Raw genomic sequence first — 24,320 nt, forward strand, 5'->3', positions numbered from 1 at the left:
GTACGACGAAATTGAAGCCTCACGCTTCCATGTCTTGGGATGGGCCATTTCAATGCATTCGACGTTGGCGCCAACATGGATTGCCACCAGAGCACACACGGCGGGCTGGTTGTTCCAAAGGCGCTCGCTCAACTGCACCAAGGAATAGAACTGAGCGTGTCGCACGACGACATTCTTCTCGCTGGCGAACGCATCTTCACGGTTGATGGGTACCGTGTGTTTGGAAGATAGTGGCGGGCAACTTGTCGGCCACAGTTGATGCTGGCAGAGCGCTGGTAAGCTTATTGTCCTAGGCTCTACTTTATGATCTGCGTCCACCATCCAGCCGCCTTAAAAAATGGTGCCTGAAACAGCCCCTGAATCTCCATGGTTGGTGATGACTAAGCTTTTTTTTAAGTCGAGATCCCTTCCTTTAAAGTAGAAACATAAGCCTTCGTTTTGCAGAGTCAGCGTGCGTATTGATTGTTAACTGAGTTATAGATCGAGGACTACATATCTTATTATAAGAATTATTGTTTTATGACTTAATGTTTCTAATACCGAATTCCGTTTCTGTCGAATAGCTCTCACCCAGGCCCAAAAGGTGACCGACTGGGACCGTTCTCACCGAACAAATAAGTATTATTGCATCCAACTAGAGTAGTTGAACTACAGACAAAGCTGTGCAAATTCCTAGCTGCATACGATATACGCCTAGGCCCGGTTACCTTTGCCGCTCTTTTGCCTCTGATCCTGGGTTAGTCGGCCGCTCGACAACACCATCTCCAAGTTGACGGGGTCCACCTCGGAATACAGCGAAGAAAAATGGACTGTCTCGGTTTCCGGGGCTTGAGTTGGGAACAGCATCTGCATTGTAATTACGGCAGCAATACCACAAGTCAAGTTTGATATAGATTCTTGGTTACGTCAGACGAGAAGTCATCTACGGCTCTGCTGTTTTGACCATCTCTTTCTCCCACTCCCTAATGACACACTTCAACTGTTTGATATCAGGCTCCTTAGAGTAGGGCTCGCCGTAACAGTCCAGTCGTTGTTTATCGGCAAAAATCTCCTAGCCTAGGTAGCCGGCGCAGCCATCATTGATAGCTACAGAGACGGTAAGCTATTCGATGAAACAGTGATCGATGTGACCATTACAAGTGATTTAGTGTCAGTTTACTCGGAACGCCCCGCCCGCCGTAGTGGAGCTGTTGCAAAGAAAACTAACCCAATACGCCCGAAAAGTCTAGCCTGAAATTCTAGCCTCTTGTTCTGGCACTTGAAGACGGCTTAGAGCGGACGCCTTGTGTAAGGGACGGGCGCGGTGCAAAACTACCAGATATATCTCGAGTCGTGTGTTCTCATAATGCAATATAATCAAACCATCTTACAACATATCCAATGTACTGACGTTTAACATTGGGTTCACAGATCTTGGAGGCCGCGGCGAGGTCGACAATTCGGCGTTGCCCCAGAGGGGGCATTCACAGACACATAAGATACACAGTTGACGTGGAGAACGAGATGATTGCCTGCTCGTGGGATTCAGTTGCCCCAGTGCGAGGCTAATTGGACGCTGTTGTCAATGAAAGAGATGGTAAAAATAGCGTGCAGCTGTCGCTTCCAGGGGAGTCCTCATTAGCGCTTCCGGCAAGCTCCAGCTGACGTCATCGACGGACAAAAGCACCGACCCAAAGGCATGTGATTGCAAGCTGCAAAGGTGTTTAGACAAAACATTCCGGCTCTGTTTCTTTCCACATCGTCGACTCAAGAATCAAATCAAAACAATTGCAGAGGCAACAGCACAACATGGAGCACCCAGGTATGCTGTCCAGCACCCATTGCATCGCCGGACCTTGGACCGTCCACTAACAAACGCGCTCTCTGCACAGCACAAGAAATCCGCGACGTCATCCAAACGCTCTGCACCGGGCCGCCGGCCGAGCAGCAGGCCGCCATCCGCCGGTACTACCTCCCCGACGCCGAGTTTGTGCACCCGCTGTGCCGCGTGCCCGGCTTTGGTTCTGGCTCCGGCAAGGAGAGCGTCCGCCAGCACGCGCCGGGCCGCCTCGTCGACTTGGTGGAGCGGCACGGCGGCGCCCAGGCGGCCGACCGCGTCAACTCCCGGCGGCTGATTGCGGCCATCTTCCGGTGGTACAAGATCCTGAGCCCGCAGATTGCGCTGGGCATCGAGTCGGTGGCGTGGGACGCGGCGCAGCACCGGCTGTACGTGGCGATGCACCAGCGGTTTGCGCTGTGGTTTGTGCCGCTGTACGCGGCGCATGTGCGGCTGGTCGTGGAGCTGCACCTCGCCGCGGTCGTGGACGGCCAGGGGCACGACGGCAACAGCTATGCGGCGGTGGCGGCGCAGCACGCCCAGGCCGCACAGCGAGGACAACAAGCACAAGGACAGCAAGGCCACGAACCCAACACGGCGCGCAACCGGCAGGTCAATGGCGTCCCCGGCACGGACGCGGCGCACCAGCCGCCGCGGACACGGTACTACATTGCGCGGCAGGAGGACCACTACCAGGTCAACGAGGTGTTCAAGTTCTTTACGCTCAGCGCGGGCGCGTGGCTGTGGGCGCTGGTGCAGCTGTTTGCGACAGTCCTGTGTCTCGGCGGCGCCACCGCCTGGGACACGACGATTGGTGTGGTCCTGGGGACAAAGCGGACAGTCGAGGGCAGTAAGAAGTAGGGTCTGCTTGTGGGTCTACTTGCGGGCGGTTTTGGAGAGAGACATTTGTGTTTGATGGTACTGTTTGATGGCATTGCGCCGTAGAAACAAATTGCAAAGGATCGTATTAGCTTGCCATGTGTCGGCACCCTTTCGTTATGTATTGCAGAGGCTCATGCCCAGCTTGGTCAGGGGAAGGTAAACCATCTGCCACCCCAAGAAGGAGCATGCACAAATCCCATCCCATCTTAATTGATGAAGCAGCCACCTCGACGCGGGGCCCGAGCCTTATGGCCCCTCAAGATCCGGTGACCAGGGCGTCGTCAAAAGGGGCAAGGAAGGGTCTATCGAGGAGCTGAACGCCAGTCGACGTGAGGAACTTGTGTGGCTGCTGCGTCCAGTGGGATCGTGTGTCAAAGCGCATACACAGCATACACCTTTTCGCTCTCCGCACTTGGAACAACGCAAAGGACGACCAACGCAAAGGACGACCAGCACAAAGGACGACTCTGTCAAACCCCGCCTCGCCTTGAAATCGGCATACCTGGTTCATTATGAAAACGCTTCTCTGGTACACGGTCCACAGAAAGCGGGAAACAGATGCGGTCAGAGGCCTGCCGTGCATTGGATGTGTATCAATCCGATGCACCCCGCAGCTTTATTTTCTATTTCTGCGTTTGTGTTTTGACACTAGATTTCTTTTGGCTTTGCTCCGTCAGTGCTTCTCTAGTGTTTCGACCTAGTCGGCGATCATAGCAGGCCAGTTATGATTCGTGTTTGGTGTGTCCTGAGGCGGGGAAACAGAACGTCGACCGGATTTGTTTCTGTTCAGTTTGTCTGTGAAAGTGTAGAAATGGCCTGCTCAATCACCACAATCGATAGCATGTTCCAATATGGGCGTCGACAGTGGCAGGGGCGAAGAGGCAGAAAGGGCCGTATCTCTTTCCTGGGTTTTTTTCAGAGACGCAAGCAGAGGTATGTCTACGTACCGAAGCACAGGACATCGGTCAGTCTGTAGGTTGACATGAACAGCATTTGTTTTCTCACAACTGTCAAATACTGTGTAAAGTAGTGGCCGTGCGCAGGACCAACCACGCGCACGCACACGCAGAGCAGGGGCCATTTCGCTCGCCCGCACGTGCATGCATGGCTCGCGGGTTGTCCAGTGTACGCTGTGTTTGTGTTGCAGCATCTCTCAAGTTACAGTAAAGTTTGCATGTTGCTGCTGGTCTCTTTTCGTCCTCTTGTGGCTTGTGTGTGCCGACCTGCAGACGACCGAAAGAAGAATAGAAAAACAGGTCCAAAGACGAGAAGAGAGAAAAGGAAGAGGGCAACAGAGAAGACAACAGAAAAGGCAACAGAAAAGGTCCGTGTTGGCGCAGATCTAGCTGGGATCTTGGGCATTTTTGTTCCTCTTCTGTCGAGTCCCGGCCGTGCAACATGCAGCAGAGCAACGCTAATGCGGAGAGGAGAGAGAAGGCAAAGAGGAGAGAGGAAGAAACCAGCCACACATTTTCAATACAGCCAAAACTAGACCGTAAACATTTTCACAAGGATGGCCGTCCCGGAGAATTTGTTTACTTAAATAAGCGTATTTGGTAAGGAGGAGGTCGATGCACCGCTGCCACCACGAATACGGGGGAACCAAGACTGCACCAGCACGCCGCCCACACCTTTCGCCCTCGCGCACGGAGGATCACGACATGCTCCCAAACAACAGTCAACAGTGGTTCGTCACGCGCTCTCGGGCGCTGTACGAGTGCGTCGTTGTCGTTGGGTGCACATCTTTCGACGTCTTTCGTACACTGCTGTACAACATACACTTTCACCTCCTCTCCTGACCTTCATCCGCTGTGGCGGTTGGACCCTGCCCTGCACCGTAGCTGGTTGACGGACGACTGAAGCAAATGCGCAAAAGACACGACAATGCACAAAGTGTGGCACACAACCAGGCGTGGACGGGCGGCGTCGGCCAATGTTGGGTTGGGTCTTGGGCCACGGCCAGCCTGGACCTCTCTTCCCCACACTTTGTCGACAAGTCCTGTCCCTGCATGCCATGCGACCAGAAAGGAACGTCCACAGGATGCCCTTGTCTCGTTCCGTCGATAAATACAATCGACGAGATCGCTTCTCATCGTCGCAGAAGCATGCACCGTGTCTCTCATGCCTCGTTTCTTTGGCCGTTTCTCCCTTTTTCCGTGCAGGAACTCGTATAACTGACGAGGACCGTCCATCGGTCTTTTTCTGTTCTCTCTTTTCCTTTCTCGTTTCACTCCTCTATCGTTTGTCTTCCCTCGTCTCGTCCAGGTCTCTGGCCCTCTCATTTGCTCTCTTCACCCCTCTTCACATCGCCACTCAGCATGTCGTCCAACGCAACAGACGGCGGCATCCCTCCCCCGGCCGCGTACGCCAACCTGCCGCACGACGACAAGCGGCGGTCGACGCTGCTCTCCATCTGGTGCCTGGCGGCGCTGTCGCTCGCGTTCCTGGTCGCCCGGCTGCTCTGCAAGCTCTGCACGCGGCGGCGGCTCTGGTGGGACGACCACGTCATGGTGCTCGCGTGGGCGGCGCTGGCGGCGTCGGTCGCGCTGTCGACGTGGTCCATTGCCCTGGGCGAGGGCCAGCACGTCTGGGACGTCGACCCGGCGCACTTTGGCCGGCTGGGCCTGCTCGGCAACCTGACGGGCACCTTCTCGATCCTGGCCGCCGTCTGGAGCAAGACGTCGTTTGCGCTGACGCTGCTGCGGCTGCTGTCGGGGCATCCGCGGCTGCGCGCGCTGCTGTGGCTGGCGATCGGCAGCATGAACGTGGCCATGGGCCTCAACGCGCTGTTTCTGTGGGTGCGCTGCGCGCCCGTCGCCAAGACGTGGAACCCGGCCGTGCCCGGCACCTGCTGGGCACCGCAGGTCTACCCCATCTACGGCATCTTTGCCGCCGGCTACTCGGCCGTCATGGACTTTGTGCTGGCGCTGCTGCCGTGGAAGATTGTGTGGCAGCTGCAGATGCGCCGCCCCGAGAAGCTCGGCGTCGCCGTCGCCATGAGCCTCGGCGTCGTCGCCGGCGCCACCGCCATCGTCAAGACCTCGCAGATCCCCACTCTGTCGTCGGCCGACTTTACCTTCGTCATGCTGCCGCTCGTCGTCTGGGGCGCCGCCGAGTCGGCCGTCACCATCATGGCCGCCTCGATCCCCGTGCTGCGCGTGCTGCTGCGCGACGCGCACCAGCTGACGCTGCGCCACTACATCGTGTCGGCCGGCACGGGCGGCGGGACGGACGTGCGGACGGCCGACGGTGCCGGTGCTGGCGGCGGAGAGGAGATGCAGAGCGTGGTGCGCAGGGAGCAGCCGACGAAGCACCGCCGCGATGTGGAGCACGGCATCGACGACGACGAGCGCGCGTTGCGGTCTGTGGGCAGTCAGCAGACCGTGCGGACAGCACGTGAGGCAATGTCAAAGGAGGGCGACATGTGTAGCATTCGTGTTGCGCTGTGCGACGACGGGTCCAGCCAGGAGGGCCAGCTGCGGAGGGACGATGCGTTCTACAAATAATGTAATCTGATGGACACACAATAATAAAACTAATGAAATCAACTACAGCAACGACACCTGCCGTGCCCTTGGTATCAACAGCCAAAATCAACGTGAATCAAACTCTGCTCCTCACTTCTTCAGCGACGCCAATATCTCTTCGACGCCGGCAAACTTGAACTCGGCCAGCGTCTCCTGCCACAGCACCTCTATGTTCTCCTTGCCCTTGGCCGTGTATGCAAAGTCGGCAAACGGCCGCACTTGCCAGTCCATGATGAAGCAGCCGTGCGTCTCCTTGCCCCTGACCACGGCCGCGTCCACGTACGTCGATCCGCCGGCCTTGAGGCTGCGGCCCGTCACGGCCTTGACCAGCCAGAGGGCCAGCGCCAGGCCCTTGCCGCGTGCCGCGGTGTCGCGGTTCAGCAGCGTGCCGCGGACGAGGCCCGGATCGACGAGGTTGAAGACGACGTCGTCGGCGCGGACCAGCGGAAACAGCTTGATGAACAGCAGCTGGCCCAGTAGCTTGGACGACCAGTAGCGCTCGACGCCGTCCCAGGCCTGGCGGGCCGTGTCGTCAAAGGACGCCAGCAGCGGGCGGGTCGCGTCCCAGGGGTGCTGGGAGCCCAGGGCCACGCCCGAGTTGACAATCGTCAGGCGCGCGGGGCCCCCGGTGCCACTCGTGCGGGAGCGCGCATGGGCCGTGAGCGTCGGCAGCAGCAGGATGGCCAGCAAAAACGTCGACAGGTAGTTGACCTGGACGACGCGCTCGTGGCCCGTCTCGGGCGACCGCTGGAACGTCTCGCTGACAATGCCGGCGTTGAGGAGGACCACGTCGACCCGCGGCAGCTCGGCCGCCACGCGCGCGGCAAACGCCTGCACCGACTTGTACGACTCCATCTCGAGATGCCACACGTCGATGCGCGCCCGCGGGAACGACGTGCGCAGCGCCGCGGCGGCGGCCTCGCCTCGGTCGACGGAGCGGACGGCCACCACGAGCCGCGACAGCCCCAAGGCGAGCAGCTGGCGCGACGCTTCGAGGCCGAGGCCCGTCGACGCGCCCGTGACAATGGCCGTCTGGCCGTTCAGGTTGGTCGACTTGGGCGGCCACTTGGCGTAGTGCATGAACTGCGAGTCGAGGAAGAGCCGGCCGAAGCCAATGTTGCGCGGCGGCAGCTCGAGAGAGACGGAGGATGTCATGATGGAAGTGGTTTCGAGATGTGCAGATGAAGAAAAGGAAGTCGGTCAAGGCAGAGAGGAGTGTAGTCGATGGAGTGATTGCACTGTCAGCATGATGATCCAGACAAGCAACAATGCGGACGACAACGACACTTATATATAAATACGAATCCAACTATCAACAGCACCATGCATCGTCGCAAAAGGCAAGTTGGCAGGATTGATCATGACGCTGTCGACCGTATTGCACACCTAAATCCAATTTACCATCACCAGCTGTCACGCAATATACAGCATCTCTTCAGATCGGAAATGGGTCTTGCCGACGGAGCACCATCCTCGGGCGAGATGCGAAAATTCCGTGGAAAATATCATCGGAGTCTTGGTAGTTTCCGTCGACGCGTTCAGTGGCAGCTTGGCTCAGCCAGGCATCGACCTATGGCGACAAAGTGCCTACCATCGCCATAAACGACAAGGACATAAGTTGACAGCGCGAGAAGTCAAGATGTCTACCGCCGGCCAATCAGGACTTCGACGCCAAAATGCACCGACAGTAAGTCCGCAGCGCGAAGCAGACTCCGTCGGCCTGTCTCGTTGCAACTCGATATTCTCAGCCGCTCTCATTGGCCTGGGGCATCGAAGAGCGGATTTACCGTCCATAAATCCGGTCACAAAAGGCGAGGTGCAAACGCCGTAGACTGCAATGTCTGCAGCCCCAGGACGATGCTATGTAAAAGGGGGGAAGGTAGGAGTTAACATAAAGGGCGAGGCTTTCAAGTAGGCCTCGATCTTGTAGTGAAGAAGGATGTGGAAAAGTAAAAAAAAAATAAACCAAAAAAGAAAGACAACAGCGATAAAGAAGACGACGGCGCAGCGTCGCGCTTAATTTGACACCAAAGCAAGGTCTCGTCGACCTTGACGTCAGACGAGGCCGGCATAAAAGAAAAAGCAAGCAGGAACGCGTCTGCAACAGAGGGGGTTATGATTTATTGGTTATGCAACAGCCGTCAAGAAAGACAGCGATATTGATGTCTCGTCGAGAGAGGCGAAGTGCACTTTCTTCGGCCGAAATGGAAGACAGGAACAGAAGACGGCAGAGTCAAACCCAACGCTGTGCAACAACTCAATCTAATTGCCGAGGGTGGCTTCCCTCATGTCGCTCGTCAATGCCACTCGCTCACTTTGGTTTGTGTCGCTTCTGCGTCTTTGTGCCAGTCTGTTCCTGTTTGTATCCCCGTAAATTTAGGCTCACATCAGCCGTCACGAGTTGCGTCTCACAGGTCAACGGCGAAATCTGAAAACAATATATGCGTCAAGCAATGGAACAAACATGGGACGTCGAAGTGAAAGTCAAAGAAACATAAAGCCAGACTGTGGCCTTGTGAAGGAGAACACCCAGGCAGGCTCCAATCAAACAGACCACTCAAGCAACCGGCCTTTCACATCACACCTGCCACATCTCCGCAGCATGCATCCCATCACAGCCGTTGTTCCGCTCCTCCTTGGCGTGGTCGCCGCCATTGCCGAGCCGCCCTACGGCCGTCGCATCGGTGTCGACCGCCCAGCATCCCCCGACCCGGCCTTTCCCTTCACCGACCTCTGTCCCGAATGGCGGCTCGAGTATCTTGTTGCGGGTGGCGAGCTGTCCCTATGGACGCGCTGTGCCGGGCCCTCGCCGCAGTCATCCGTGGTGTCGCTGCTGGCGCTGGACAGCGCCCTGGTCGCGTCGACGCAGGGCATCCAGCCGGCGCATCCGTCGTACGTGTCCCAGTCCCATGCGTGGTGCCTCCACCTCACCGTGCCTCCCCAAAACAAGTCCTAAAGTCCTACCTGCTGACTGCCGCCGCTGACTGACGCCTCGCGTAGAAACGCCGCCCCTGTCAGCTTCTCCTCGACCTGCCGCGACTGCATCCTGCCCAACACGGGCGACTCCCTCATGGCCTGCAACTGCACGGCCAACCGGGGCACGACGCTGTGGACGGTCGATCTGGCCGAGTGGATCACGGCCGAGCAAGGGGTGCCGTGCTTTACCGACGGCGTGGTGTGCGGCACGGTGCAGTCGTCGACGGGGCCGGCACCGTCGCCGTCGTCTTCCACCGCCAACAAGCCAAAGTGTACCAAAGAGTGAGAGCAATGGGCGGCAAGGGAAGTAGGGGGAGGAACGCGATAAACCAGAATGAAGGCAGGTAGAGCCAAAGAGGGAACGGGGGTCTAATATTGTATGAGACCACTGTCACTGTCTTCAAATGTGCCAAAATGCCAATGCAAATAATAATTAACCCTCAAGATAAGTCCATGAGGGTCACTCCTCAGCTACCTCCCTCACAAGAGCCCAGCACTTGCGCATGCCCGTGCCCATCGAGTACTTCTTCTCGGCCTCCGCCGCCGTTGCCCAGCAGCAGGAGGCGGGTGTCGGCAGACTGGACCGGTTGATGCTGCCACTGTCCTCTGGCGCCACGTCGAAAAGGTACACGTGCATTGTCTGCCGCAGGTGCGAGAACAGCCACGGGACGGTGCCCAGCTCTGTGGCTTGGGTGATGCGTAGCGGTGCTGTCGCGGCTGCGCAAGTTCCTCCCCCTGACGTGCCATTCTTGGCCTTGGATCGACCATCCTCTTCGCCGCCCGTCAACCACCGCGTCACAAACGCCTCGGCCGCCTTCCGGCGTGCGGCTTTCCCGTCGAGGGCCGCCGGCAGATCGTGGCTCGGCAGCTGCCAGAGACTTGCCAACAGACCCTTGGCCGGGCGCTGGTGCAAGAGGTACAAGCCGCCGTCCTTGTTCTGCAGCGTCTTCAGCCGGACAGCACACACCAGCGTCTCCACCTCGCGGACGGGCTTCTTGGGTCGCCGCAGCGGAAAGGTCCGCGCGTGGCCGACAACCGTGGCCAGCGCCTCGCTGCTGAGCTTCTTGACGCCAGCTGCGGCATCCTCCACGTCAAAGAAGGGCGATGTCGTCACCTTGTCGTCCGGTGTCGCGTCCTTGTTCTTGGATGCCTTCTTGGCCTCGTTCTTGTCGGCCCGGGCGAGAGCAGCAGCCTCCTCCTCGTCGAGTTCGGGGAACGGCTCGCAGAGGTCACACACGTCGTCGTCGCCATGGCCATTGCCATTCTCGGTCGTTACGAGAGGCGGCGGGACCGTCGCCGTGGTGTTTCTCGCGTGCAGCGCCAGCCCTTCAGCGTACGCCCGGCACGTCGAACGGATGGGACACGCCGCGCAGTCCGGCTTTGGCGCGCACACCGTGCTGCCCAGCTCCATCAGGGCCTGGCCCCAGCGGCCAGGGCGGTCGCTCACGGCAGGCTGTGCGTCATCTGTTGCGCCCGCCGCATCACCGCCCTCCGTATCACCACCCTCCGTTGGTCCATCCCGCGCCACCGCCTGCACCAGCGCCTCCGCCGCCGCCCACAGCAGGTCCACCAGTGCCTTGTCCGTCTTGCTGTCGGCAAACACCCCCAGCTGCCGGCTCAGCACGCGGATCACGTTGCCGTCCACCATGGGCGCCGCCCGCCCATACACAATGGCCGACACCGCGCCCGCCGTGTACCGCCCGACGCCCGGAATGCGCGACGCGAGCGTGGCGACGTCGGGCGGCAGCAGCCCGCGCAGCACCGGATCCGCCGCCACCAGCCGGGCCGCCTCATGCACGCGCGAGGCGCGGCTGTAGTACCCGAGGCCGCTCCACGCCTGCAAGACGTCGTCGGCCGAGGCCGCGGCCAGCGCCGCCAGGGTCGGCCACCGCGCCATCCACCGCGTCCAGTAGCCAATGACGACGGCAATGCGCGTCTGCTGGGCCATGATCTCGCTGATCCAGACCTCGTACGCGCGGCGGGCCAGCGCCGTGCGGGCCTGCGCATCGTCGCCGCCGAGGCCCGCCGTCGGATCCACCCACGGCCGCCGCCACGGCATGCCGCGCGCCGCGCTGACGCTGTCGTACCAGGCGAGCAGTGCATCACGTGCCCGGCGGCCGTCGGCGCCGTCCAGGAGCAGGGGCCGGTGGTAGTCGACGGTGTGGCGGCGCTCGGGTGGGCAGCAAACGGGCGGCATCATGTCGCTGCCCGTGGCAGGCCGGCCAGCTGGAGAGAATACTGGAGAGAATAGGCGTTGCTCGAGAGGGGACGTGCCGTTGGTGTTTGTTGCTCGCCTTGCTTTTTTGGCCGTCTTGACGACAAGCGTGCCAACAGCCAACCTCTTCGCGGCCGGGACGCGGTTCTTTCTTTGCATGGTTTCCGCTTCACTGTCATTGTCGTCTTCATCGCCGCCTTCGTTGTCTTCGTCTTCGTCTTCGTCTTCGTCCGCGTTGGCATCGTCCTGGTACGCGGCATCCTCGTACTCGGGCGACTCCGAGTCCCGTTTTCGCTTGGCAGCAGGTCGGCGCGGTAGTGTTGCTATGGCTTTTGCCGTCCTCTTCTCGCCGCCACTGTGAATATGATCCGCTGCCTCATCGTAATCCGCCGCTTGAACCGCAATCCTCTTGGCAGCCGCTGCCGCACTCGCCCGTTGACTCCGGGACATGGTCGACTGTGCGTTGTCAGACTTAGTCCAGGAATGTCACAATGAACTTTTTGGAATTATGGCCGTACCGTCTGAGGGCGCGTTCTTGTTGACCGTCGTACTCGAGACGCGTCGTTGGCGTTTGGTAGGAGCGCCTAGTCACGTGAAGCAGATTCCGACAAAATGAGTTTCCTAAGAAGCACGTCACAACGACAGAGGTCAATAAATAGACATATAAGAAAATAAATTAAGACTCTTTTTCTGGAAGTATTGTAATTATCTCAGTTCCTGTGTGTTGCCACGCTCAATTCGTTGAGTTGAAGTCTTTGCACTCTACAGCGCCCAGCTTCCCGTAGCTGCTGTAGCTGCTGAACTAATGCCCCACTGCCCCATCGCATCGCCAAAAGCTAAAGCTCATGTTTCGAACCTCGTCTTTGACACCAAGCTGCTACGACACACCACACCCTCGAAACCGTCCAAACCCACCGCCGGCCGCCATGCACGAGCTCTTCCTCACGGCCGTCGTGCCCGACACCGACATTGAGCGCGCCAAGGCCCTGCTGCAGGGCCTGTCGGGCATGACCGCCCGCGGCACCGTCCACCGCATCCTCTACTTTGCAGGACCGCCGCAGCCCCGCGGGCTCGCCGTCAAGCGCGCCATCCCGCAGCCCATCCAGCCGGCCCAGGGCCGCCTGTGGACCGAGCTGCACCAGCAGATGGTGCGGCAGTCGTTTGTCCTGCAGGCGCGCTACCCCGTCAACCGCGACGAGCTCGGCGCCGCGCCGGGTCCGGCCACCTCGCCCGGGGCGGCCGCCATCCTGTCGGGCGCCGCACAGGGCACGCTGCGCTGGACCGACATCCCCGACCCGACGGGCGGCAGCAGCGCCACGGGCATCACGCGGCTGGTGACGCAGCGCAAGAAAGTCGAGCTGCCGGAGACGCGCAACCTGCCGGCCATTCTCACCGACAACGGCTACCGGTACGTTCTTTTTGTTGTCCTCGCTTCGCTCGCTTTTTGTTGTCCTCGCTTTGCTCGCTTTTTTTTGCCTCGCTTCGCTCGCTTTTTGTGTCCTCGCTTTGCTCGCTTTTTTTTGTCCTCGCTTCGCTCGCTTTTAGTTGTCCTCGCTTCGCTCGCTTTCTTTGGTCCTCGCTTCCCTCGCTGCTCGCTTTTGGTTCTCGCTCGTCTAACTCGTCAGCTTCAAATCCGAACTCATCGAAGAGTCCTTCATCTTCTACAGCAACGGCAACGAGTACGTCCTCGCCCGCTACCACCGCCTGCCCAGTGCCGCACCGGCCGCGCCGGGCACCCCCTTAACGCCCCTGGCGGCCCTCCCGTCCTGGGACCAAATCACAAACAGCGCCGGCGTGGACCCGTCGCGCCAGTGGCTCTTCTTTGTCCGCCGGCACGTCGTGGACGACACGTCGCCCGACAAGATGAAAAAGGCCCTCGAGGCGCTCGAGGCCGCGCGCGCACAGCTCACGGGCATCTTTGCGTTTGTGCCGGTGGACCGGCGGGCCCACGACACGCGCATTGAGCGGCCGGCCGGCGGCGGGAATGTGGGACTGCCGGGGGCGCAGGCGCAGAAACTCCGGACGTGAGAGGCGACGAGGGCAGCGTACGTACAGGGTAGGCAATGGGGAATGGCGTTGTTGGATGTTTTGGACGCCCTCTTTTGGCACTTTTGGTCTCACTAGGCGTCGCTTTGGCGTTTTGCTTTCGCCTTTACGCTCGCCTTTATGCTCGTCCATCTACAGGACCACGGCATTGCAGAATTACAGCATGTCCGTCGCATTCTCGACTTCAGTTCTTGTTAGTCTTGATAGTGACCTTCCTTGATCTCAGTCTACGGCACAGCAGCGATCATCGGAATCGAAGCCGAAGCCGAAATCGAAGTCGACGTCGAAAAGTCGACGAGTCTTCGAGAAGAGACGTGGCTTATGCGAAACAGCATGTTTCGTCACTACCCAGCTCTACTTGTCTCTTGCGTCTTGACCGGTACTCTCTTTCCTCACCACATGCCTGTTTGCATAAACCATCGTACAGCCGTGATCTCCGCACAGTCCCTCTTTCGTCTCAAAACGGCGACTTCGCCCCGTCGCGGCCGTTGTGCGAACGGATGTTCTTGGGAGGCCGTTGGACGGCCATTCTAGAATGGCAGCCGTCCCTTTTGCCTGGAAGAGGGGTTTGGTCTGTCAGTGCGGCGGGCGATGCAGCAGAAGGGGGCCTCGCTCCAACGACAATTGTCCATGCGCGCAGGCATGGCATAATCCGGACTGGCACAGTGGCACACTGGAGCCTGTCTACCACATGGAAACACGAAACGTGGAGCGTGGAATCTGGCTGCACACGGCACAGGACTCAAACGCAGAGGACACAGACATGCAGATGCAGATAGACGTGCAGATGCGCATATGTGCTGCGACCGCGGAGACAGTCTTAATCTACCATTGTTTCGTCCCGACAATATGTGTCGTTCGCATTCGTCGATTCCCTCGTCTTGGTGATACGGATAAAAAAACAATATGTGCCGTGTCCAAACAACTCGGCATTGGGCTGATCAACCTGCCTGTTCATCGTCTCCCAGTATTTGTCTCCGCTCCGTCGGCAACACAAACAACCACGGCAAGCAAACATTCACATGCCCGAGCAAACCGCTCGTCGCGGGTAGCATTAGAGGAATAGAGGAAACAGTTAGATTAGACTTTGTTCGTACTGTCACAAGATCGTCTCCATAATCATCAATATCATAACATCACATTGGCAAAAGGGTGTCTGGGCATCAACCTATCCTTTTCGGAACCGCAATGGATTCACACTCCCCCACGTCGTGATGTGCATCACTTCGCTTCCTCAATGCCTCGCCTCGTTTTGCCTCTTCTTTTTCCCAATATTCCTTTCGCTTTGCCAAATTCAACCGGGAATGCGGCCGGACACGACTCTGGGCCCATCGACTATGGCTGAAAAGAGCGTCGATAGACACCTCTCGACCTCACCCGACCTCACGAAAGACGCAAAATGTCGCAAAGGCCTCAACACCGTCCCAAAGCAGCAATGTTTGTGTCCCATACCGAGCGACATGACAACGATCGTCACTCGTCGTGGAGAACTCTCAAAGTGTCAACGTCGGCAATCTCGTCCGCCTGCATTATCGACTCTCTTTGCCTCTTTTGCATTGCACCCCCTAGCTCGGTGGTCTGTGTCCCTCTTTTTTTTTTTTTTTGCCTCTCTTCATTTTGTTCTTCTTTCGGGGCGTTTGATTGCTGGTGCCTTGCTTTTTTACCGCTTTGGGCGGTCTGCAGCGCGGATGTCGCCCCGGTATGTTGATGTTCATCAAGTGCCGTCGTCTCGATGTCTTACGCAATGTGATTTTTTGGCGCCATGTCGTAGTTCAATGGCCCTGCTTTAGCCTCTTCTTTGTTACTTCGTCGACCTCGCTTAATACAGTCATCCACATCGGGCCTTTTTTCAGTTGCTCTTACTCGCGTTACGCCCTCTATCACCGCGGAAAACAACAGCACGGATAAGATACCATTCGAGTTCAGGCCCAGGCCCACGGCGCTAGGCGGGGGCCCTCCCGGCGGATCTAGTGCTGGTCTGGGCACGTTAGCGGGCTAGGGGTGCCTACGACGCATATCACAGCACGAGTAACGAAATAGCATAATAGCGACGACCGAAAACAGATTCCCGTGGGATAAATAGACAAGGAGAATGGACTTTGTGTCAAATGCCCAAAGAACCCTCAAAGAGTTTGGAATTCCCAAACTCAAAGCAGGTAACGAGCATCGACTCTCCAAAGCGGTTCAACAGACTCTGAAGTCTCAAAATGGCTCGAGCAAAGTGGCCTCTTTTGGCTGGAGTTCATATGAGGTGTCCAGAGTTACATCGTTCGTCTTGTCATCTCCAAAGCATTAGCAAAAAGCAAGTTGGTAACCACTGGGCGTTGGGTCCCAAATAGGAGACTCCAAGGTCAAACCCCAAAATCAAAATAAAACTTAAAAAATAAAAAAGCAAAAAGCAAAGCCAAAATCCCACTCAAGCCAGCCGTAGATCACAATGACGACAAAAGAGGGGAGCGTTGCACTTGATGCATACTCTGATCTTTTGTGTGTCAATAATCAATCATGAGGGAGCATCGCGTACGACGTCCTCTGCTCGCCTAGCTCTTACTTGACCTCGTATGGCGTAATACGAGGTCAAATCGAGGGAACGGTGCGGCAGATGACGACGCAATGGATGGCCGCCGATAGCAAATAGAGCGGCATCGCGACGTCTCGACTGAGGCAAGCCTCCTCTCATGAGTTTACTCTACCTCCGCCCCCAAGCTCTTAGGGCTGTCCTGGTCGCCCTCGGTTAGGAGCGATCGACACAAAAACAGACCTGCGTCCGTTGATCCGTTCATCCATGGTCGTCCTGCACATGCCAGATCCCAGAACGCAGGCCGATGCGTCCCCTTTGGGTTTTGGTGAGAGGAGCAGTTCACGCGATTCGTAGTTTGCCTTCCGCTGGCCATAGCGTCCGATGCACACAGCGCGTTGCCCGCACGGTCCGTGGCGCCCGTTGCCCGGATTGCAGCGTGCCCCGTCCACTATCAACGCCCATGCCCCGTCTCACCTCTTCGTCTTTTGATCCACAGACTAGTAAAGGCGCAAACCCGAGCCAACCGCGAGCTTTGCTGGCCTCGACTGGCATGTGCCTGTCCTTTTCCTATACAATGGTTGTTTGGTTTGGTCTACGAATGTACAAACTTGGCCGATGCTCTCAAATCCTTCCTCAGCCTGCATCCTCGCGCATGGTTTCTGACGTCCTATCTCACTGCCTTTTTTAGTCTTCCCATGTCGACTTTTGACTTACACTTACACACAACGTTGTCCGTCAGACAGTCTTCCTCTTTTTTTGACAGTGCCGGCTGCCGGTTGGACAGACGCAAGGCAACTCAGCCCTCGCTTTCCTTCACTGCCGGAGCTTATGCCGGGCTACTGTAGGCCCCCCCCCCTAGAGCCTGTCTATTTGGCGTCTATCCATGCTGGACTGCCCCTGTCTAGTCGCTTTAGTGTCCTTGTCTAGTGTCCCAGCAGCGCAAATAGACTCCCAACGAGGACAAGACGAAAAGTGAGATGGGCTCGTACGTCGTCGGTTGCTGTCTTTCTCAATCTGCCCCCGTCTGACTCCTCTGCTTTCAACGTCCGTGTCCTGCATTAGGGGATCTGCTTTTATGCTTTTCTCTTCGTAATACCTTCGTAATCTGAGTCGGCAAACATCTGACAGACTGTCTCCGTGCATCCAAGTGCCGCTGTCGTCGCAAGCATGTGCGTGCCTGCAGTAGCCAACTCTTCACCTACCGTTATGAGGGTGGTGCTCTGTCGTTTGAAGGACACCGAGTGTTGGCCATGACCGTTGACGGTTGGCCGTTCCTGTTGACCGTTGGAAGCGTTACTTATTACGTCTAACGCCTGTAAATACTACGAAGTAGCTAAAGGTTTGGCTGCCAAACATAAAAATGAAAGACAACACGCGGCAGTGTCCTCTGTGCCTCTCTCTCCACTTTCCAAGCCCACTCTCCATCAGCACCGACCCGACGCCATGTCTTTGTCGCTGTCGGCCCTGGAAACAGAGATCCGCCTCAGCATTACGCCGCAGCTCTGGGCTCTGGATGTGGGAACAACAACTCGGCAAATCCAGGCATATCCAGGGTTTTGGCCCATCGTTTCCTGATTCTGATTTCTTCATGGTCCCAAAGAGGCAGGACCAACACAACAACACAGGGGGACAAGGTCGGCGAACATTGGGGTGGATCGATTTGGGGCTCGACGGAGAGCTGGTGGGCTCGTCGAGAGGGCACGTTTCTACTTCGTACGTTTCTGGCCATTTTCTGCGTGGATTACCACCTGGACGGAGGACTCCTCACTCCGTGTGCATGTAAATACAGAGCATCATCCGCATCTCAAATCCTCAGCATCCACTGTGGGCTATCGGCGAAGACGACAAACCCCCCATGCCAGGAGCCAGGTTAAGATGATGACAACCCCTGAGCTGTTACGCTTTTACGGAGTAGTAAATACCACGACAGGCAGGGCACCCCCATTGCCCACGACGTCGTTGCCTCTTTTAGCCCATGCCCAGTCGATCACAGCCTGTTTTGGGGAGGATAGCGAGCGAGGTCGTGAGAGGTCCAGACAGGTCTAATTGTCCCAAAATGACAATGCCGTGTCTTTTTTGTAAAGGTCAGTGGCAAAAGCCGAGAAGCCGTAGTGCCGTATTACATCGTACGCTATCTCGCTATGTTGTTGGGCGCCTGCTTGCTTCCAGGTGGCGATGGTCGCTGATCAGAGCTGTTTTTTGGGGGGGAGGCGACCTGGTTAACTTGAGCTTGGCTCGATTGCTCAGAGCAACAACAGGGTCACAACGAGAAAAGAGCTCTGGTGGAGAACGACACACAAAATACGACGAGAAAGAGGCAAAATACAGTGTCGATCGGAGGAGACTGGGCCTCCACCAGGGCTCTGCAGACTCGTAGGATTCCGTGACACAGGGATTTCCCTGGACGATACGGAACGGCAAAGTAGCGTGAACGGTCATAACGGAGGGCAGCATCAGAAGGAACGCAGGCGAGTCAACGCAAGCGAGGCAGGTGTCAGTGAGGGAGTTGTGCAGAAAGAGAAAGGGGAATCCCGAAAACGAAGAACAACAAAGGCGGAAAATATCTCTGCCAAACCAGATCCACGGCCAAGGTATTCTGTATACGGGCCTGGTTGTTTTTTCCTCTTTCGTTTCGTATTGTGGTCGTTTCCTGCTCGTTGCCGTATCGTCGGACAATTTTCTCCTTGACACGTCGCACGGAGTCGTCCGTCCACTTACACGAATTGTCCGGTCGTCTATTAGCTCCAACTCCTCTTTGTCTCTAGCAATTTGCACATCTTTCTGCTCATCCTTTCACATGGGATTGAAAAGAGCAAGGGAAGAGAGCCAGCACATGCGGCGTGTGGTGTAAAAACATGGCGATACGAAGTAGCGCATCTGTCGAAAAACGTACTTTGTAAGCCGTCTCCATTGCACATCACATGGGCCCCGAGATGAAAATCCCCGACGCGGCGATCCGAGAATGAGGCAAGATAGAGGCACGGCAGTTGGATATCACGACAAATCTTGCGTACGAGAGATGGCGTCGTCCACGTCCGGATGATGTCCGTTGTAGGAGTACAGAATACCTTGGTCTTTCTCGTCCTTGTCCTCGACCATCTCCTCTTCAGAACTGCCTCGCTGCCGTCTGTGTGCCTGTTTTCTCTGTCCGTTTCTGTCGTATCCATGTCGACGCCTCTGTTCCACGCTAAGCAAATTGACAGCCTGGGGTCATTTTGTAACCCTGCCTGTGCAGAACATCTGACAGTTTTGCCTTGATTTTCATCAACAACCAATGTCCGGTCTGTCAAAAATCTGCAGCGTCACCTTTGGATAGCATGAAAACGCGTTCCTATTTTCAGCTGCGATAACAGCTTCCGCATGGCGGATGTGAAATCGTTTGGTACGACGCCGTTGTATCTTCATCACATCCGATTATCGCTCTCTGTCTTGTCAATTGCGGATGAGGACCCATGCCATGTGCAGCCATTGTTGTTGACGACTTTTCCACCATCACAAGGACCATCGACAGACAATGTACAAAGGACAACGTGCAGAATACGAATTACATCGTACTCCGAATCAAACAAAGACGCGGCGCATTCCGCAGGGACATCACAAGGATGCAGTAAGCCCAATTCCATCACACTACGTTTAAATCACAATCACATTCGGTCCATGCAGTTTTGGGCAGGTTCCCCCACGCGGCGGTGTGATTTCAATGCTGCTCTGCTCGCTCATCACAGCCCAGGCCTGGCCGTTCACGTCCTTTTCTTCTGTCTTTCAAAGGGATCATCCTCCCATCCTCCCATCCCCCCATTTCACCCAGCGCCACGCAATATCAGCCAGATGCCCGTCCGCCTCGTCTTCTGGATGCAATGCTTTGCTTTCTTTTCCTTCCGTCTCACGCCCAATATTGTGACCGTTGTTGGCAGTACGAAGCAGCGATCGCATCTGACCGTCACATTTATGCACTCTTTCTGCCTTTCCTGCACCTGTATTTCGCAGCTGTGGCGCATTCCGTCTTTCCTACACGTCCCATCGTGACTGGTGGCCTTTGAAGCACATTGTGCCGTGGTGTATTTCGTACAGCATTGTGATGACCGTTCAACATGGTACAAGAACAGTTCATGTACCTTTAGCAGATGAAAGGACTTGTGCGGATATTACTGTTGTCTCGAGTTTTCTTACCATTCTCTTTTCGTTTCTTTTCAGCTCCCGTCCGGCAGAGTCACCTAAGCCCAAGTTGGGCAGTCCCTTCACCAAACGAGAGCTGACAAAGATTGTACCTTGTCATCCAATTGACAGTAATCCATCATTTGCCTAGCACAGCGTATGTGATGAATGGGCCGGTATCGCCAGTCTATCACGTCTCAGAGGTTCAATCTCACATGCTTTTTTTTTTCTTCCTCATACTCCCTACAAGGACAAGAATAGATCACCGTCTGATCGTGATCATGGTTTATGGGGGCTTCCTGAACCCGGATTTTGGGTCTTCCGGAGTCCTCAGAGGTAAAACGGTGTTGCATAACGCCGTCATCACCTGGCAGACGAAATAGTTTGACGCATGGTAAAATACCATGAACACCATTCAGGGTCATCTCAAACGCACACAAGGACGAGAGGCCTGCTACCCGAGCCATTCCCACGTGCTGAAAATGCATCTGCACGGTCCTCTTTTCTTGTTTTTGGCCTTTTTTGTTTTGTCCATTTTCGCCCAGGTACGGAGTACTCCGTGTTCAGAGAAGTAGACGTACAAGATGAGACAGTCCAGGTATGATGCACAGTTACGTTGACATCCATCCAGTGCAGGGAACGAACTGGCGAGGAAGAAAAATGTGTCCGTGCGTAACCCGATTCGATTTGGAGGGAAAGGCAATTCTGTCTTCTCTGTCTTCTGTCGGCGAGCGACAAGAGATAGCAGCAGGACATAGACGCTTGGGGATAACTTGAAGACGGACGTGTTTTTCCTGTCCGCTGGCGTTTGTAACAACACCGTTTCGACAATGTTGATTCCGTTTCGACGTTGGACGTTGAATTTCACACCTCCGAGGACCTCCCCTTATTTAGACATAATATTACAAACCCCTGAAAACAAGTTGTGCGCGCTCGCAATCCCGAAAACTTCGCGCAAACGCAATGATCGTCCTGCTCGCATGCTGAGAAGTAGAAAATAGCTAGAAATAGGGGCTCGCGTTGCTACGTCGTTCAACGAGACGAAAGGATGTCGCAATACAAGGTAGACGGCCAGACTGGCGAGAAAGCGGGCAAGACACAAACGGAACCAGCGCCAATGTAAGACAAAACTAAAGCTAAAACCTTTGATCGTGTGTTCCAGGTATAATAACCTCCCCCGTACAAGATAACCTGCCTCCCTGCTCCGAAATCGCGAAAGGGAGAGCACATATTGACCCCGCTTATGTAGGGAGAAGTAAAAAGTAAGACAAGCATACGAGAACGACGGCACAAAAACACACGAAATGCAGGAAGCCTTTTACGGATCCCAGGCAAACATGATCGACGGCCAAAATGCGCCGCGGGACACGGCTATCCAAATAACGACGCAAAACACTCGGGCTTCCCCCCAAAGCTAGAGGATGCGAGGTTACTCCGAATGTCTCGGGTCCCGTAGATCGCCCCACGATAGCCTTGGGGCCGTTTTAGTATGTCGTAGAGGTTGTGAGGTTGCGAGGTTGTGAGGTAGTGTTGTAAGACATGCAATGGTGCTTATCAGCTGGGACTGGTGGACAAACATATCCAAGATGCCCAATGAACCGACAAGAAACGGAAGATCCCAAACGGAGCCGTGTGCTTCTTGTGTTGTACGGAATTCATGAAGGGCAGGAGAGGCGGGATGTGCACGATGTGCAAGATATGCACGATAAACATAAATGCCCACGCGTTGTATTTCACAAATACCGAGCATGGCAGGTGTCTGCTCAGGCTGTGCTGAGACCGATCTGTGTCTTGTCGTGCTGGTCATCGCCAAAACGGGCCTGGTCTAGTCGTAGTTTGAACGACAGTTGACAGTTGACCGTAGAGAAGCCTCTATTGGCCAGCCTTGCCAGTCGGTCTCCCTCTGTCAATTGCTTCCAACTACAAACAACTTTCTAATCAGTTTGCTCTTGTTGTGTGTCAGAAGCTACGACGTGTTATTCCGCACGTCGTTCAACGTACAGAGCAATCAATTTAACTTTCCCCTCACAAGAAAGTAGACGAGGTCAAAGCTTCCTGTCCCGTGTCCTTCCCCGCTTACCACACACCCTCTTTTGGGGCTTGCAAGAGCTTCCATAGCTTCATCGGCTTTGCTTTTTCTTTTCTTTTTTCCTTCCAGCCGTACATCGTCTATCGTCGGCCTGGAAACCGGTACGTTTCCCTTTGCTCGTCTATCCCTTTGAAAAAGGAATAAGAAACATTCATTACACATTAGGATACGTTGTATTGTTCGGCCGTCTCGCGGGCCTTTTCTTGTTTCTTTATTTCTGGCTGTACGACACACGATTGCCTTCTCTCGTGGCAGCCGGCCGGGATGGTTAAAAATATATGAAACGGGAACGCGAAACGCACGGGGATCTTTCTTTTTCGGTTTTGTTTCTGTTTCCTTTGTTTTCCTGGTCGCTCAAAATAGATTGCGACGGGACGATGACGGAGTCAATGAACCAAAACTATATACATATACACGTATAGAGATAGCCCGGCATTTCAAACGATTGATCTTCTGGGGAAGCGCTGACAAAAGGTCCAGCAGCGCAAATAGAAGGCCATCTGAGGCGGCCTGGGGCGATCTGAGCGGCCGGCAGAGCAAATGAATGCCACGTTTTCTAACCCGTCTTCTGGCATTGTCGTTTGTCGTTCGCCAAACATCGCTCTTTACCCGGATGTGCAAAACGGAAGCATATGTCCACGTAGAGTGGAACAGACAGAGACAGTTTGCCGTTTGTGCAAGACACGCAGATGTTGACAGAACGGAAACACGAAGGGTTGTGCCACTGCACGGGCTGCATTTCAAAACTATTTTTGCTCACGCTGCCGGTTGATCGATCACTGTGGACGTGCACCCGGGCAACCTTGCCGAGCAAAATCATGGTGCGGTTTTTTCCACTGAGCACATTAAAAACATGTCCGGAATCACAGACGTGTGTAGAGCACGACGTCGTTTGCTTTAGTAAGGTTGTTGATTAATTTATTGATTCTTTTTTAATTCGGAAAGAAAGGTTTTCTTTATATTTTTGTTTTCATTCTTTTTTCGAAACTCTTTTTATTAAATACTGATAATAAAATTTCATCACACACATTTTGTAACTGGTTATGTCACAAGAAATAAAATCCCGACAATTGATTACCAATAGCAAACCAAAATAATAAAAAGTACTCAACAATCGTTGTTGTTGCCTTGTTCTGCAGGTATCCTTAACACTTGCCACAGTACTCGGGACTACAAACGGAATGATCACTGTGTTGTTGACCGAACGTGATATTGACATTAATCCCTATGCCTTACACGTATCCAGCTGTGTGTGTCACAAAGCACGACTTGAGGGATACAAAACAGAAAGTAATACAGCGTACGCTCCGGCGTGTTGTACTGCTTTTTCTTTTTCTTTTTTCTTTTTCCCTTATAACGTTACGAGCAGGCAGCATCAGATCCAGGTTTGTGTGGCAGGCGTCTTGCTCGTATGCATCATTCGCCTTCTCTACTTTTTGGTCTCGATCGCCACTTCTCTTAGCGTCAGTGTCCATAAGAATGTACGCCGGGGGAAACAAATTTATGATACTTTGTAAATAGAACAGTTTTGCTTGTGATTGTCTCTCTCCATCCTCCGACCGTTGGCGACAAAAGAGAACGCCATGGAAATAACACCCGGAAGCCCCGATCCGGGCGAGAGCCTGTAGCAAAACGGGACACTACCCGCACGCCAAGCGCGTTAATCATGACATTCTTGACAATCGCCATAAGTGTTCTTTGCAAGGACAGACTTATGGATAACTACCGTTTTCCCATTTAGCGCCCATCCTCGTCGTAATTCTTTTGAATTCCCCGATCATACGTGCCCCGTACTGAAGGGGCGATTGTGAGCACCGGAAGATGAGCTGACTTGGGTTTGGAGCTCAGAGCTTTGGGACCTTACTGGTCTAAGCGTGTGGCGCCCGGTTTCCCAAAGGACGGAAAGGATGAAAAGGATTGAAGGATGCAGCCGCCTGCCCCCTGCTGGAGGAAAGCAATGCCTTTCGTGTCAACCCATAGCATCCTTCAATGTGGGTGGGGGTCGTCCTGTGGCGCTCGATAGACAGTCGTGAAATAGAATGCTGCAGGACCCCAAGTGGAAAAAGGTGGAAACTGCCATACGGCAATGATTC

At 55.4% G+C, this 24,320-nt stretch overlaps 6 protein-coding genes across 6 annotated transcripts; 3 read left to right on the forward strand and 3 right to left on the reverse strand.

Moving 5' to 3' along the window:
- Positions 1 to 1,788: 1,788 nt before the first annotated feature.
- On the forward strand, positions 1,789 to 2,677 carry SPSK_09665 (uncharacterized protein; the record flags this gene model as incomplete). Its single annotated transcript, XM_016736237.1, has 2 exons — positions 1,789 to 1,801; positions 1,872 to 2,677. 2 exons carry the CDS (start codon positions 1,789 to 1,791, stop codon positions 2,675 to 2,677), a joined length of 819 nt encoding a protein of 272 aa, XP_016586926.1.
- Positions 2,678 to 4,989: 2,312 nt separating this feature from the next.
- SPSK_08631 (uncharacterized protein) lies at positions 4,990 to 7,380 on the reverse strand (the record flags this gene model as incomplete). The annotated part of the gene is made up of 2 exons (XM_016735222.1): positions 4,990 to 6,061; positions 6,320 to 7,380. 2 exons carry the CDS (start codon positions 7,378 to 7,380, stop codon positions 4,990 to 4,992), a joined length of 2,133 nt encoding a protein of 710 aa, XP_016586927.1.
- A 1,309-nt stretch (positions 7,381 to 8,689) lies between these two features.
- SPSK_09723 (uncharacterized protein) lies at positions 8,690 to 9,487 on the forward strand (the record flags this gene model as incomplete). Its single annotated transcript, XM_016736293.1, has 2 exons — positions 8,690 to 9,117; positions 9,226 to 9,487. 2 exons carry the CDS (start codon positions 8,690 to 8,692, stop codon positions 9,485 to 9,487), a joined length of 690 nt encoding a protein of 229 aa, XP_016586928.1.
- Positions 9,488 to 9,661: 174 nt separating this feature from the next.
- Positions 9,662 to 11,866, reverse strand: SPSK_08707 (A/G-specific adenine glucosyllase; the record flags this gene model as incomplete). The annotated part of the gene is made up of 1 exon (XM_016735295.1): positions 9,662 to 11,866. One exon carries the CDS (start codon positions 11,864 to 11,866, stop codon positions 9,662 to 9,664), a length of 2,205 nt encoding a protein of 734 aa, XP_016586929.1.
- Positions 11,867 to 12,342: 476 nt separating this feature from the next.
- On the forward strand, positions 12,343 to 13,444 carry SPSK_09479 (uncharacterized protein; the record flags this gene model as incomplete). The annotated part of the gene is made up of 2 exons (XM_016736051.1): positions 12,343 to 12,824; positions 13,042 to 13,444. 2 exons carry the CDS (start codon positions 12,343 to 12,345, stop codon positions 13,442 to 13,444), a joined length of 885 nt encoding a protein of 294 aa, XP_016586930.1.
- Positions 13,445 to 17,472: 4,028 nt separating this feature from the next.
- Positions 17,473 to 17,712, reverse strand: SPSK_10181 (uncharacterized protein; the record flags this gene model as incomplete). Its single annotated transcript, XM_016736731.1, has 1 exon — positions 17,473 to 17,712. One exon carries the CDS (start codon positions 17,710 to 17,712, stop codon positions 17,473 to 17,475), a length of 240 nt encoding a protein of 79 aa, XP_016586931.1.
- Between the last annotated feature and the right edge of the window lie 6,608 nt (positions 17,713 to 24,320).

Source organism: Sporothrix schenckii (assembly GCF_000961545.1).
Source record: "Sporothrix schenckii 1099-18 chromosome Unknown Cont44, whole genome shotgun sequence".
Lineage (NCBI taxonomy): Eukaryota > Fungi > Ascomycota > Sordariomycetes > Ophiostomatales > Ophiostomataceae > Sporothrix > Sporothrix schenckii.